Consider the following 15,494-nt stretch of genomic DNA (forward strand, 5'->3'; position numbering starts at 1 on the left):
TGTGTGAACATCATGGGGTCTACTTACACAAACCTAGATGGTACAGCCCACTACACACCTATGTCCTGCTCCTAGCCTGCAAACCTATATAGCATGTTACCGTACTGAATACAGTAGGCAATTACCACACAATGGTAAGTATTTGTGTATCTAAATATATTCAAACATAGAAAAGATAAACGGAAAATACAGTGTAAAAGGTGAAACAGTACACCCGTAGAGGGCCCTCACCATGAATGGAGCTTGCCGGAGTAGAAGTTGCTCTAGATATCAGCGAGTCAGTGGGGAGTGAATGTGAAGGTCTAAGACGTTCCTGTACACTCCTGTAGACTGCTGTAGCCTTCACAAATACCAAACTAAGGATACACTCAGTTTATAAAAATATTATTCTTTCTTCAACAATAAATTAACTTGGCTGGGAGTAGTGGCTCACACGTGGAATCCTAGCACTTTGGGAGGCTGAGGTGCGAGGATCACTTGAGCTCAGGAGTTCAAGACCAGCCTGGGCAATAGAGTGAGACGGTGTCTCTACAAAAAGCACAAAAATTAGCTGAGCATAGTGGCACGTACCTGTACTTCCAGCTACTCTGGAGGCTGACGTGAGAGGATCACTTGAGCCAAGAAGGTTGAGGCTGCGGTCAGCCTTGATTGGGCCACTGCACTCTAGCCCAGGTGACCAAACGAGACCCTGTCTCAAAAAATATTAATAATTGATTCATCTTAGCATATTGTAACTTTTTAACTTAAAAAAGTTTTAGCTGACTCCTTTGTAATAATACTAAGCATAAAACACAAACATATTGTATAACCGCATAAAATATTTTATTTTTTATATTCGTATTCTATAAGCTTTTTTATTTTAAAAATTATTATTTTTTTACTTCTTAAACTTTGTTGTTAAAAATGAAGAGACATACACATTAACCTAGGCCTACAAAGGATCAGGATCATCAGTCTCCCTGTCTTCCACCTCCACATCTTGTCCCACTGGAAGGCCTTCGGGGGCGGTAACACACATGAAGCTGTCATCTCCTATGAGAACAGTGCCTCCTTCTAGGATACCTCCTGAAGGACCTGTCTGAGGCTGTTTTCCAGGTAACTTTTTTTCCTATGAGCAGAAGAAGTATACTCTAAAAGAACAATAAAAAGTATAGTAAAGTATAGTATAGTAAATACAAAACCCAGTAACAGTTTATTGTCATTATCAAGTATGTACTGTACATAATTGTATGTGCTAGACTGTTATATGACTGGCAGTGCAGTAGGTTTATTTACACCAACATCACCACATCCATGTGAGTCATGCATTGTGTTATCCCGTTACAATGGCTACAGTGTCACTAGGCGATAGGAATTTTTCAGCTCCATTATAATCTTTTTTTTTTTTTTGAGACAGGGCTTGCTCTGATGTCCAGGCTGGAGTGCAGTAGTGTGAGCATGGCTCACTTTACCATCAGTCTTCTAGGCTCCAGTGATCCTCCCGCCTCAGCTCCTTAGTAGCTGGGACTACATTTACCCAGCTAATTTTTGTATTTTTTGTAGAGATGGGGTTTCACTGTGTTGCTCAGGCTGGTCTTGAACTTCTGGCGTCAAGCGATCCTCCTGCCTCCACCTTCCAAAGTGCTGGGATTACAGGTGTGAGCCACTGCGCCCAGCCTCCATTATAATCTTACAGGACCGCTGGACATATATGTGGCATGACTGTACTTTTCCCACCCCACCCTCTTTCTCCATCCCTTCTGTGATGCTGACGATAGCAGTGTTAGATCTCAGATCTCTTGTTACAGTTCCAAAGGTTCCTGAGGCTCTGTTAATTTTTTCCTTAGTCTGTTTTCTCTCTCCTGCCTAGATTGGGTAATTGCTGTTGTCTTTCTTCAGGATCACTGATTCTCTCCATCTGCTCTTGAGCTCACCCATTAAGTTTTTTTTGTTTCAATTATTATGTTTTCTATTTGTTTTTTGTTTATTTTATTTATAAAAACTTCTATTGTTTATTTATATTTTCTATTTCTTTGCTTAGGGTTTCAGTTTTTAAAAATTTGTTTATTGTACCCATTGACGCATTTTTATGATGGCTGCTTTAAAATCCTTAGAAGGTAATTTCAGCATCTGCGTCATCTTGGTGTTAGCACCTGTTCATAGTTTGTTCTCACTGATGTTGAGATTTTCCTGGTTCTTAATATTATGAGTGATTTTTCAGTTGTGTTCAAGGCATTTTGGGTGTTTGTTATAAGACTGGCTTTTATTTACATTGTCTGTCATAGCTGGCCTTTTCTGACATCATTTTGGGAGGGTGCGGGGCTGTGCCACCTCATTATGCTGGTGGGAATGGGGTGAAAGTCCAAAGCATCCATCAGTACCCAGCAGGGAGGGATTCCTCCTTCCAGCTGTGCAGGGTTGGGAGGTCAGTTTCCCATGAGGCCTGTGCTGACGCCACCCTTGCTAAGAGGGGAGAAGGGGTGCTGCTACTGCTTCCCCTGTGGCCTCCACTCATACCTCACTGGGAGGCTCATTACTGGTGGAGGGTAGTGAAAGTCCCAGCTCCCTCCCTCAGTCTTTCCTGACCTCATCCACATATTATGGGTGTGAGGGGGCCTTTTAACAGGTGGGCAAGGGTGGAAGTCTAGGCTCCCTGCCTGGCCATTGCTGATAGGGTGGGGAGGGGACCATGTGTTTTCATGGTGTATGGCTGGAGTAGAGTGGTGATTGTCTGACGTTTTCTGTCCTGCTAGGTTGCCCCTTATTGAGTCCTTTGCATAGAGTTAGCAGGCTTTTCTTAGTCCTTTTTTTGTGTGTGTGTGTGCTCCTGTTGGTGTTTTCAGGTTGCTGATGTTTCTAGTTCCCATTCTAGGATATATGAGGCAGAAAGAAAACTCAGAACTCACTGCTGTGTTGTTTCTTGGGTCCTAGTGACTCTGCCCTTTCCGCCTTCTGCTTTCCACCTTTCAGGGTCTTCTTATTTTTAATTTTTTTGTGGTTGTTGTTGAAACAGGGTCTCACTATGTTGCCCGGGCTGGAGTGTACCGGCACAAATTCAGTTCACTGCAACCTCTGCCTCCTATGCTCAAGCCATCCTCCCACCTCAGCTTCCCAAGTAGCTTGGACTGCAGATGCCTGCCACCACACCTGGCTAATTTTTGTATTTTTTGTAGAGACAGGGTTTTCCCCATGGTGCTGAGGCCAGTCTTGAACTCCTGAGCGCAAGTGATCCACCCGCTTCAGCCTGCAAAGTGTTGGGATTATGGATGTGAGCTATGGTGTCCAGCCTTCTTCTTTATACTATCTGGGTTTATAATTGTGTTTAGCAGGATGCATAGAGAGAAGTGTGTCTATTCCATCTTGGTCTGGAACTGGAAGTGTCATCTTGAACTAGAGAAAGTTCTTCAAGGATATTGTCATCTGAAGACTCATAGTCTGAGATTTTGCTTTTATGATCAGTTTCACCAACATCATTAGAGCCTGTGGTGATACTACCTGTCTTTCTACATTCATTTTCTGATTTGTCCTACAGTTGTGAGATACCTTTGCTGTGACTTTTCCTCTTTTTGCCATTTTGGGTACAAAAAGGAAAAATCCTAGATTCTCAGTTGTTTTCAGCAGAGGTTACAGAAGACTACAAAGTAGTGTTTTTGAACTTCTTTTATACCATTGAAAGATGATGCCAATAGTCTTAGCAACGCAATAAGAAAACTAAAAGATAATATAATAGTGGTGATTTACGTCACTGTGTACCATCCTCCAGGTGATTCTATCATTCTTCCATTTTATTTAGTTTTTTTTAGCATGATTAGGAATGATTGATGAGTAATTGTAAAATTGTAAAATACTTCTTAGAACAATGAAATAGCAAAAAGGTTTAAGATACAGAAAAAATAGGCTCATTGATCTCCTATATCTGTATTAGTTATCTATTTAGGCATACTAAATTACCACAAGTTGAGTGGTTTAAAATGACATACAGTTATTATCTCTCGTTTTCTGTGGGCTGGGAAACTGGGCCTGGCTTAGCTGAGCCGTCTACCTGGGCTCTCAGAAGGATGCATTGAGGTGTCATCTGGACCTCAGTATCATCTTGAGACCTGACTTGGAACGAATACGCTCCCGAGCTTACCCAGATTGTTGGCGGAAGCCATTTCCTTGTGGCTGTAGGACTGAGGGCCCAGGCTTGTTGCTGGCTCTTTTCTGGGAAGCAGTGCTAAGCCCTTTGTGACATGGGCTTTTCAGTTCAGTTGTTTACTTCTTCAAAGCCATCTAGAAAGTCTGTAGACACCATATATTATACTGTACACTATAGATGTTTGATATAAGATGGAGTCCTATGTAATATAACCTAATCCCGGAAGTGACGTCTATCACCGTTGCCATTTTCTGTTCATTAGAAGCAAGTCATTGCTCCTGCCTGCCCTCAAGGGGCAGAGGTTATGGAAGTCTGTGAATACCAGAAGGACGAGGGTCCCTGGGGTCACTGCAGAGTCCGCTCGCCACCGTGTCTTAGATTTATAAAACAGTCTGAGGGACACATACGGTCATTGCTAGACAGAATGAGTTATATTCATTTTTTTGTTTAAAAAAAAAGCCCAAATGTTCCCTTTATCCTGTGGAAGGTTTCTAAGAAAGACTAAAAGCCATGAAATTTCAGTCCTTAAACATAGAAGATTTCAAAAAAGAAACTATAGCTAAATGTGGGTGCAGTGGACCTTGGTGACATACTGGGGGTTAAGGAGGAGTGAGATGGGATGGGAAGATAAAATCTTGATAACCTGTATCCTCACCTGTCTCATCATCAGTGGACTATTGGAAGAGTCAGACAAGGGTGGAGTAGGCTGTAGCTCACATTCTCCCTGCTGCCTCACCTGTAGTGAGGCAGATTCGTTTTTTTTTTTTCTTTTTCAGTCTGAGGCATCTTCTGGTTCACTAGGCCCCTTTCACAAGACCACAGGGTGGGTCTGTCAAGTTCCCACAGTTAAAGTAGGAGTGCCACAGCCTAGAAGCACTAGCTGGTATAGGAAATGGTATCAACTGTGATTTTGGTCTGGGCCTGCAGGGCAAGCGAGTAGACTGTTTAAACCGTTCACTTGGAGAAAAAAAGTCCTCAGTAATTTGAAACAAAGAAAAAGGAGGCAGGGCTATTGTGGGTTGGGTGTGGGGAGCATGAATAACATGAAAAGAAAGAGGTGAGAGCAGTAAAGTTTGATTGAAAATGTAAAGTCCAGAAAAGAAAACACAGAAGAATTTGAAAAAGACTTTGCAGAAGAATATTAGGAGGGGGAAGGTGGAAATGAACAAACAAGAAGAAAGTGAGAAGAGGGAAGAAGGAGAAAGCATGAAATAGGTCATACAAGGAATAACCAGATCTAGCTAGGGACATGCAGTAAGAGGATACGCTTGTTAATAGAGCTACTCCATAGTGTGTGACTGATTAATTATCAGTACCCTGCTTTTTAGTTAAAGATAGTTCTAATGTAGAACTATCTACATAGTACACTTAGCTATATGTTTATAACAGTTATAACTATCTACATAGTTCTACATTAGATAACTATGTAGTTATCTTTGTAGTCCTAATGTAGAACTACATTAGAATTCTAATGCTGTGTCTTGGGAATTCTTCATAGGAAAATACAGGGCATTATAGCTTTCAGAATACAAAATATTTTTAATTTTCCTTTTAGAATGAAATATACCTCTGAAGAAGTATCTCCCAGTAACTTTAAAGTACTTAAGGAAAATAGTTTATAACCATCTTATAATTTTTATTCCAAGCTCCTTGTGGTTGTCGAATTTTAAAAAGGTTGAATACAATCATTGTTAATATATTTAGAAGTGAAGAGCTGTTATAAACATATAACTAAGTGTACTCTAATGAATGTTATCATGAGGTATGAATTTTTATAGTTCCTCATTTTATTATGATAAGGGAATTTGGGACTTTATGATGAACTTACTAAAAAGAGATTGCCCTTTCCCAAGGGAAATCAAGGAAAATTATTACATCTATTTAGGTTTGGGAGGCCGAGGCGGGCAGATCACTTGAGGTCAGGAGTTCAGGACCAGCCTGGGCAACACGGTGAAACCCCATGTCTACTAAAATATAAAAACTTAGCCGAGTGTGGCAGTGTGCACCTGTAATCCCAGCTCTTTGGGAGGCTGAGGCAGGAGAACTGCTTGAACCCAAGAGGCGGAGGTTGCAGTGAGCCGAGATCGCACCACTGCACTCCAGCCTGGGTGACAGAGCAAGACTCTGTCTCCAAAAAAAAAAAAAAACAAAGTGTGTTATAGGTACTTGCAGCATTGTTTGTTTGTCTTAAGGTGTTATGTTTATTAGGTTAGGAGATAGATTTTAACTTATTAAACCTCTACCTGGAAGTTTGTTTTGAATGACATTGTTAATGATTATATTACTTAGCCGACAGTTTAGAGAAATAGTGGTTGCATTCCAGAAAATATTTCAACCATAGCCAATTTGGTATTCACTAGTCACTGATTTGTAAGTATACTGAAAACATCTTGTAAGGGAATAAATGAATTATATACATTATTTTAATTTAAATAAAGTGTATGATCCTGTATATCTATGAGCCCCATTTTCCCTTTTGGATTTAGAAGGGTGCAGCTATTTTCAGAATCCATGCATATGTGTTGGATCCTGACTGGAGTACTCCAAAACCAGAATAATCTTGACAATGCCATGTAAGAGACCTTTGAAACTGGTGTTCACTGGATACTTGGAAACCCCTTTCTGCCCCAAGTTAATCTTCAGGATTATGGCCCTAAACATTTTAATGAGCGCCCCCTGTCCCTGGAACCCTTAACCCGTGGGCCAGAGGAAAGGAGAGGAGAAGGAACTGGTACACTAGAACTACATCAACTTCTAGGCTGCTCGAGTCTAGAACTACCCTGAGGATAACGCTGGCTGCCTCTGGGCTTCACAGCTCATGGACCTGGGACTGGCACATCAGCGTCACCTGGGAGCTTAGGCCGGGCGCGGTGGCTCACGCCTGTAATCCCAGCGCTTTGGGAGGCCGAGGTGGGCAGATCATGAGGTCAGGAGATCGAGACCATCCTGGCTAACACGGTGATACCCCGTCTCTACTAAAAGTACAAAAAATTAGCCGGGCGTGGTGGCGGGCGCCTGTAGTTCCAGCTACTCGGGAGGCTGAGGCAGGAAGATGGCGTGAACCCAGGAGGTGGTGCTTGCAGTGAGCTGAGACCTCACCGCTGCACTCCAGCCTGGGCGACAGAGCCAGACTCCGTCTCAAAAAAAAACACAAAACAAAAAAACATTCTCAGGCCCTATCTCAGACCTATGGAATCAGGATCCCTGGAAGTGAAGTCCAGAACTCTGCGTTTTAATGAACCCTTTTACTTTTAGGTGGTTCTTATGCATGATAAATTCAGGAAACAGTGAGATACTTGGTCTCGTTTGTAAGTTTTGGCCATCCATTCTATTTAGAATTGTCTGTTCAAGTTCTGTTCTTTCAGCCTATTTCATTTGGACTCCTGTTCACTGTCTTTTGGCTTTTTATGGCATTAGTTCTCCTAAACCACCCTCTGAATCCAGTTCTTTTATTTTTTTTCTTTATGCTCAAGAGGTTTATAAGTGGGAAATTTTCTGCAATTTCATCTAGGCCATCTTCTTTCTAATTTAAAATGGTTGTGTAAGAGTGATACATGTGAAATCTTTAAAAAGTGAAATAAAACTTTTTTCAAAGGCAGTGGCTTCCTGAGAAGTAAAGATTGTTAAATTTTGGAATCTTACTAAAAACGTTCCTCGTTCATATTTTAAAAAAAATTTTATCTGTGGAAAGAATTGTATCAGTTCAATGTGGTACTGAAGTTGAACCAGATGACTACTTTTTTTTTTTTTTTTAAGAGACAGGGTCTTGCTCTGTCGCCCAGACTGGAGTGCAATGGTACATTTGCCACTCACTGCAGCCTCAAACCCCTGGGCTCAAGGGATCCTCCCACTTCAGCCTCCTGAGTAGCTGGGGCTACAAGCATGCAGTACCACACTGGCTAATTTTTAAATATTTGTTGTAGAGACAATATCTCCCTATTTTGCCCAGTCTGGTCTCAAACTTTTGGGTTCAAGCAATCCTCCTGCCCTGGCCTCCCAAAGCACTGGGATTTCAGGTGTGAGCCACCGTGCCCAGCCCAGATTTTTTTTTCAGTGCCAGAATTTTATTATCTAATAAATATTAAAATGTTTTAATTTAAGAAATAAAGAGTGGGTTTAACTTTTGGTGGTTTTTATTTCAATACAAAAAGCCAGTTTTTAATGTTAGCTCTGAATTTAGTAGTGTCTTGTACATCTTGCTGATAAGAAGTTACTATTCTTTTAAAAATAAAGTTCTCTGGTCTGTTTTTATTCACCACACATTAGATGTGACTTCTTGGTGCTTTTTGTTTATGTTAATCATTCATTTATACTGTTGAACAATTTCATATGAAATTACCATTTTTGTCAAAAAGGATCAAATATCAGCAATTTTATACGGTTTAGCCTAGTAAGTCTTTGAAAGTCCAAAGTTACCCTTTTCACTGGAAAACTGACCTAAATATTTGAGTTGAAGAATCAAAGTGGTTTCTGTGGAAATTTTGTTTTAGAATCTTGGGTTCACAAAACATGATTTGTACAAAACATAATTTGTACTTTCATTGCCTAGGCTGGACATATAATTTTCTACAATTAAAAAAGTTAGATTTTGTCTACAGTAAAAACAAAACAACAAACAAAACCTGGCACTTCCCAGTAAGGTGGTAGTATGAGAGTTCCCTCAGTTTCCCGCCATAACCCTCCCTACAAACCGATTGAAATGATTCAAAGAAAAGCAAAAATAAGAATTTTGCTACTAATGTTGACAATAGGGAATTATCAAATGTATTAATTTGGAGGAATTTTTTCATCTGTTATGTTAAAGTGAACTGAATGCTGGAAGCAGATAAACAGCTCTCTTCCTCAAGAAAGCTGTGTAGTATTATGGGAAATATAAATGGAGAAAATTCTAGGAGAAATTCTAGAAAGTTCTAGAAAACTGAGTTGGCTTTCTAGATGGAATATGACGGTGCCCTGTTGTTGTGGAGAACTCTTTCAATATGGCAGAATGGAGTCAGAAACAAAGGATGGATGTGAGAGAGATAAAAAATGGCCCCTCTGGAGCCTTTTCATAGCTGTGGGCCTTGGACTAAGAACAGCAATAGCATCCGGGCTAGAAACTAAATATCTGTGATATTATCCAATAGCCCATGGGCCCCCAGGGACTTTTTCTAAGCTAACTTTCCAAAAGCATGGACAGTTCCCTTCAAAGCAGGGAAGCATTTTAGAATTAGGGGTGGGGCATTTGTCTGCTGGGACTGCTTATTCTGCCTACTTGGTGAAGCTGGTCTCTGAGAGGGTGATTTCAAAACATAACAGGAAAATGCATGTGGAGATGGAGACTGCTCTCAGACTCAAGAGCTGATGAAAGACTGAGCCTATATCTGCCATTCAGTCTCCTGCTTACTTTAAATCATCTTTGTATTAAAAAAAAAATGATAAAATGAAGGGTAGTACAAATAACTTCTCTATACATTTCACCTATTGTGAACATTTTGCCTCTATCATCTTCCTTTCTACAGATATTTGTTTCTTTTCAGAACCATTTCAGAGTAAATTGCAGAAATCATGCCCCTTTACACCTAAATAATTTTATGTTTATTTTCTAAGAACCAGGACATTCTCTTACCTTACCACAGTTCAAGTGTCAAATTCAGGAAATTTAACACTGGCACAATCATACCCATTCTGCAGTCTGTATTCTGTTACTTTTCCAGTAATGTTCTTGACAGCATTTATTTCTTCTGGTCCAGGATCCAGTCCAGGACAGTGCTTTGCATTTAGTCTCTCCTTACCCTTGGTCATTTCTTCAGCCTTTGTCTTTGACGACCTTGACGTGTCTTAAAGTGGAACCATTTGTTTTATACATAATCCCCCGATTTGAATGTGTCCGACGTTTCCTTGAGATTAGAATCAGATTATGCATTTTTGGCAGGAATTCCATGTAATGAGGGGGATCCTCTGGGGTTCACTTCACGAGGCACATGATGTCTGTCCCATTATTGCCAACTTCAACCTTGACCACTTGATGAAGGTGGTGTCAGGTTTTTCCCCTGTGGTATTATCATTTCCTTCTTTGTAAAGTAATGAGTACTTTGTGGGGAGGTATTTTGAGATGCTATAAATACCTGTTTCTCATCAGACTTTCACCGGTTAGTTTTAGCATGCATTTTTGATGCTTGCCTGAGTCGGTTATTGCTATGATGGTTGCAAAATCGTGTTTTTGTTTTTGTTTGTTTTTTGAGACAGAGTTCAGCTCTTGTTGCCCAGGCTGGAGTGGTGATCTTGGCTCACCGCAACCTCTGCCTCCCAGGTTCAAGCGATTCTCCTCCCTCAGCCTCCCAAGTAGCTGGGATTACAGGCATGCGTCACCATGTTCAGCTAATTTTGTATTTTTAATAGAGACGGGATTTCTCCTTGTTGGTCAGGCTGGTCTTGAACTCCCGACCTCAGGTGATCCGCCCACTTTGGCCTCCCAAAGTGCTGGGATTACAGGTGTGAGCCACCGTGCCCGGCCCAAAATGGTGGTTTTTCTAATGTTCATTATTTCTTCTACATTTAGTAATTGGCCTTCTGTAAGAAACACTTTCCCCTCGTCCACTCATTTTTATTTATTTATTGTTGATACGGACTCATGGATTCTTTTTTTTAATTTTTATTTTTTGTCGAGACGGAGTCTCCACCTGTCACCCAGGCTGGAGTGCAGTGGCGTGATCTCAGCTCACTGCAAGCTCCGCCTCCCGGGTTCGCGCCATTCTCCTGCCTCAGCCTCCCAACGGACTCATGGATTGTTATTTTATTCAATGGGTTATAATCCATTACCATCAATATTTATTTTGGTACTTAAATTGCTCCCCATTTGGCCAGTGGGGGCCTCTCGACTGCCCTTCTGTGCCCTTTGGCTAGGTCATTTTTTTCTTTTGATAGTACTTTCTTGCTGGCAGAAGAATATCCTAGGTTTATCTTAAAGTTATTTCTCTAAAGAGTTCTTAAAAAAATTTTTTTTAAGTAGAGTTGGGGTCTTGCTGCGTTGCCCAGGGTGGTCTCAAACTCCTGGGCTCATGCGATCCTCTCACCATGGCTTCCCAAAGTGCTGGGATTATAGGGGTGAGCTACCACGCCCGGCCTCCAAAGAGTTCTAATTTATTTTAGTGGCAAATGGTGTTGAGAAACCAGTATCTAGGCACTGCTTAAGTCTTAAGGGTAGGATTCGAATGTTGTTCACATAAAAAGGGAAGAACTCAAAGATCTGTTCTGGACACACGCTGTGTTTGGACACTGTGTTTATACTGATCTGCCCTTGTCCACACTCTCTGGACTGGCAGTTCACACTCTTTTAGTTTCTGTAACTGTATAACATATTCTGATCTCAGAGCAAGTTCCCCCATATTATCTTCTAGATTTTTCTTGGCCCTTTAAAAACATTAATTCTTCTAGATAAATATTAGAATTATACATCAAGTTCAAAAAATTTGTTATTTTGAAAGATACTGAATTGGCCAGGTGTGGTGACTCACACCTGTAATCCCAGCACTTTGGGAGGCCGAGGCGGGCAGATCACGAGGTCAGGAGATCGAGACCGTCCTGGCTAACACGGTGAAACCCCATCTCTACTAAAAATACAAAAAATTAGCTGGGCATGGTGGCAGGCGCCTGTAATCCCAGCTACTCGGGAGGCTGAGGCAGGAGAATGGCGTGAACCCGGGAGGTGGCGGAGCTTGCAGTGAGCCGAGATCGCACCACTGCACTCCAGCCTGGGCGACAGAGCGAGACTCTGTCTCAAAAAAAAAAAAAAAAGAAAGATACTCAATTGAATTTCTTTTGCTTAGGGTAGAATTAATCTTTTTCTAAGACCGAGTCTTCCTATTTAGGAATAAGAGATAATTTTATTGATTCTATTATAGGCTTCAGTAAAAGGCTTGTACTTTTCTTCACATACATCTTATGTGTCTCTTCTTATAATTGTTTAATATAATCGTTCATAGTTTTGTGTTTGGGAATAGTATCTCTTTCACATGTCTTATATTGTGAATTTACACATGCAGAAAATGCCTAAACCATGAATGACTTTCACTAAACTGCCACCCAGATCGAGAAACAGAACGTAGCTGGCACCCTGGAGCTCCCTGTATGCCCTTTCCCCATCACAGCCTTCTCCGTCCTACCTCTTCTCCTTTGCTTCTGAGCAAATTAAGGCAAATACGGTGACATACGTGCTTCTGTTATTCCATGTGGTGAAGCATGGCAGTTAAGCCAGAGATATTTTTTTTCTGCTATGGAATCTTAAGAGGTGTTTACTGTAAGGATCTTTATGTAAGGGACAAGGAACGGTATACTTGAGTGTTACTAAGACTGCAGATTCATTTTTCATAAGTCTGTTTTTATTGCTTCTATCCATGATTAAAGCAGAAATTATAATGTTAAAAACAAGACTTTCTGGCTGGGTGTAGTGGCTCACGCCTGTAATCCCAGTACTTTCAGACGCCGAGGCAGGCGGATCAGCTGAGGTCAGGAGTTCGAGACCAACCAGACCAACATGGTGAAACCCTGTCTCTACTAAAAATACGGAAATTATCTGGGTGTGGTGGCGTGCACCTGTAATCCCAGCTACTCGGGAGGCTGAGGTGGGAGAATTGTCTGAATCCAGGAGGCGGAGGTTGCAGCAGTGAGCCAAGATCACACCACTGTACTCAAGCCTGGGCGACAGAGTGAGACTCATCTCAGGAAAAAAAAAAAAAAAAAAGGCCTTTTTAAGGTTTGTTTAGGTGTCAAAGTAGTAGCTTTAGCTTCCTATAGAAGTTGGAAGCACGCTTGTGGTTTATCCTAATTTAATGAGGTTGCGGACATTGTGCATAACATTCTCGCAGCTTCCACTACGACTCAGTACCACCGAGCAAGTAAATGAATGTCCTCTTGTCTTCCACCATCTCTCAGGTGTTGGTGTCCAGTTCTGTCCTTGAGCCTCTTCTACTGTGTGCTTTGTCTCTGTGCTGTTTCATTTCTACTCGTTGTGTCAATGCTTACATTTATCCTCATCAAAGCCCACTTTTATTTCCTAGACCAGGTTTTTTTGTCCTGTGATGCTCTTAAATTATTTAAAATGAATAACTTTTAACAAGGGTCATTGTACATCTAGCTCAGTGGATTTTTATTTTATTGTTTTTTAAGACAAGGTCTCACTCTGCTGCCCAGGCTGGGGTGCAGTAGTGTGATCATAGCTCACTGTAGCCGCCAACACTTGGGCTTTAGCAATCCTCCCACCTCAGCCTCTTGAGTAGGTGAGACTACAGGCGCACACCACCATGCCTAGCTAATTTTTTTTTTTTCTTTTTGAGATGGAGTCTTGCTCTGTCACCCAGGCTGGAGTGCAGTGGTGCGATCTTGGCTCACTGCAAGCTCCACCTCCCGGGTTCACGCCATTCTCCTGCCTCAGCCTCCCGAGCAGCTGGGACTACAGGCATCCGCCACCATGGCTGGCTAATTTTTTGTATTTTTAGTAGAGATGGGGTTTCACCGTGTTAGCCAGGCTGGTCACAATCTCCTGACCTTGTGATCTGCCCGCCTGGGCCTCCCAAAGTGCTGGGATTACAGGCGTGAGCCACCATTCCTGGCCGCGAATTTTTTATTGTTTTGTAGAGATGGGGTCTTGCTGTGTTGCCTAGGCTGGTCTTGGACTCCTGGGCTCAAGCCATCCTCCACCTTGGCCTCCTAGAGTGCTGGGATTACAGGTGTGAGCCACCATGTCTGGCCACTCACTGGGTTTTTAGAGATCAGGAATTTGACTGATGTCTGGCCTAGGGAAATCTTTGAGGACTAGGAAGTTCAGAGGAAAAGTATGGTCTATGGAAATTAATGATTATGCTATAAAATATGTTATATTCATTATACTATTGTATATATTACCATCAGTTTCTGCCTCATCTCTCTATCTGGTTGATGTGAATACGGTATTTATAGTTGTTTGTACCCTTTGACAGATGATGTTAGTATGATGCTTTAAAGTGTTTATTCTAAACCTTTTATTGTTTTATCCGTCTTTAATTATATGAAGTGCTGGAGACTGCTCACATTTTTACAAATAATAAGAGCATAATAATAAGCATTAAGAGCATTCTTACAAATAATAAGAGCATGTAAGTTTTGTTATGTAACAAGTCAGAGAGCCCTTTTTTTCTGTTATGTATCAATGAATAAATATTTTCTTCTGAAAAACTCAACTTTAAACTTTGTAATTTTACAGTTCTGTTTAGATTATGTTGTTTGTTTGTTTTAAGACATATACTATAACTGTTTTGGTTTTGCTTCTAGAAAAACTGATTGCTTATCAACGAGAATTCCTTGCTTTGAAAGAACGTCTTCGAATAGCTGAACATAGAATCTCACAGCGCTCTTCTGAATTAAATACCATTGTGCAACAGTTTAAGCGTGTAGGAGCAGAAACAAATGGAAGTAAGGATGCGTTGAATAAGTTTTCAGGTACAAACAGTATTTTTTGTATTAAATATATATATTTTTTTGTTTGTTTTGTTTGTTTTTTGTTTTTTTGTTTTTTTAAGACGGAGTCTCGCTCTGTCGCCCAGGCTGGAGTGCAGTGGAGCGATCTCGGCTCACTACAAGCTCTGCCTCCCGGGTTCCCGCCATTCTCCTGCCTCAGCCTCCCAAGTAGCTGGGACTACAGGTGCCGCCACCACGCCCGGCTAATTTTTTTGTATTTTTAGTAGAGAGGGGGTTTCACTGTGTTAGCCAGGGTGGTCTGGATCTCCTGACCTCGTGATCCGCCTGCCTCGGCCTCCCAAAGTGCTGGGATGACAGGCGTGAGCCACCACACCCAGCCGAAAAAGATTATATTTTCAAAGGGGCATGTGGAATATTTTTTTTGAAAGTCATGTAGAATAGTTTATCAGCCAGCATCTGTTACCCTTTTCAGAGAGAAAAACCACCGCACAAAACTTTCTCTTCTAGTAAATTACAAAAAAAAAAAAAAAAAAATTTTATTACCTGCTAAATTTGATTTTAAGAGAGTCATGTTAAGTTAAATTGTCTGGGCACAGTGGCTCACGCCTATAATCCCAGCACTCTGGGAGACCGAGGCGGGCAGATCTTTTGCGGTCAGGAGTTCAAGACCAGGCTGGCCAACATGGTGAAACCTCATCCCTACTAAAAATACAATAATTAGCCGAGCATGGTGGCGCGTGCCTGTAGTGCCAGCTACTCGGGAGGCTGAGGCAGGAGAATCGCTTGAACCCTGGAGGCGGAAGTTGCAGTGAGCTGTGATCACGCCACGGCACTCCAGCTCTGCACTCCAGAACGAGACTCCATCTCAGAAACAAAAAAAGTTAAATTACAGTGGAATAAATTTCATTGGCAGTAGTGAAGAACGTGCATCTTCTGAAAACAT

The 15,494-nt window shown here is 41.4% G+C and overlaps 1 protein-coding gene across 1 annotated transcript in view; it reads left to right on the forward strand.

Annotated features, from left to right (window-relative positions):
• MGAT4A (alpha-1,3-mannosyl-glycoprotein 4-beta-N-acetylglucosaminyltransferase A) overlaps positions 1–15,494 on the forward strand; it is a 126,488-nt gene that overhangs the window by 34,802 nt on the left and 76,192 nt on the right. Inside the window, exon 2 of the mRNA XM_025353619.1 lies at positions 14,405–14,572. Coding sequence (XP_025209404.1) covers positions 14,405–14,572 — 168 coding nt within the window. The remainder of the gene's footprint in view (positions 1–14,404; positions 14,573–15,494) is intronic.

The sequence above is a fragment of the Theropithecus gelada genome, chromosome 13 (genome assembly GCF_003255815.1).
Source record: "Theropithecus gelada isolate Dixy chromosome 13, Tgel_1.0, whole genome shotgun sequence".
NCBI lineage: Eukaryota > Metazoa > Chordata > Mammalia > Primates > Cercopithecidae > Theropithecus > Theropithecus gelada.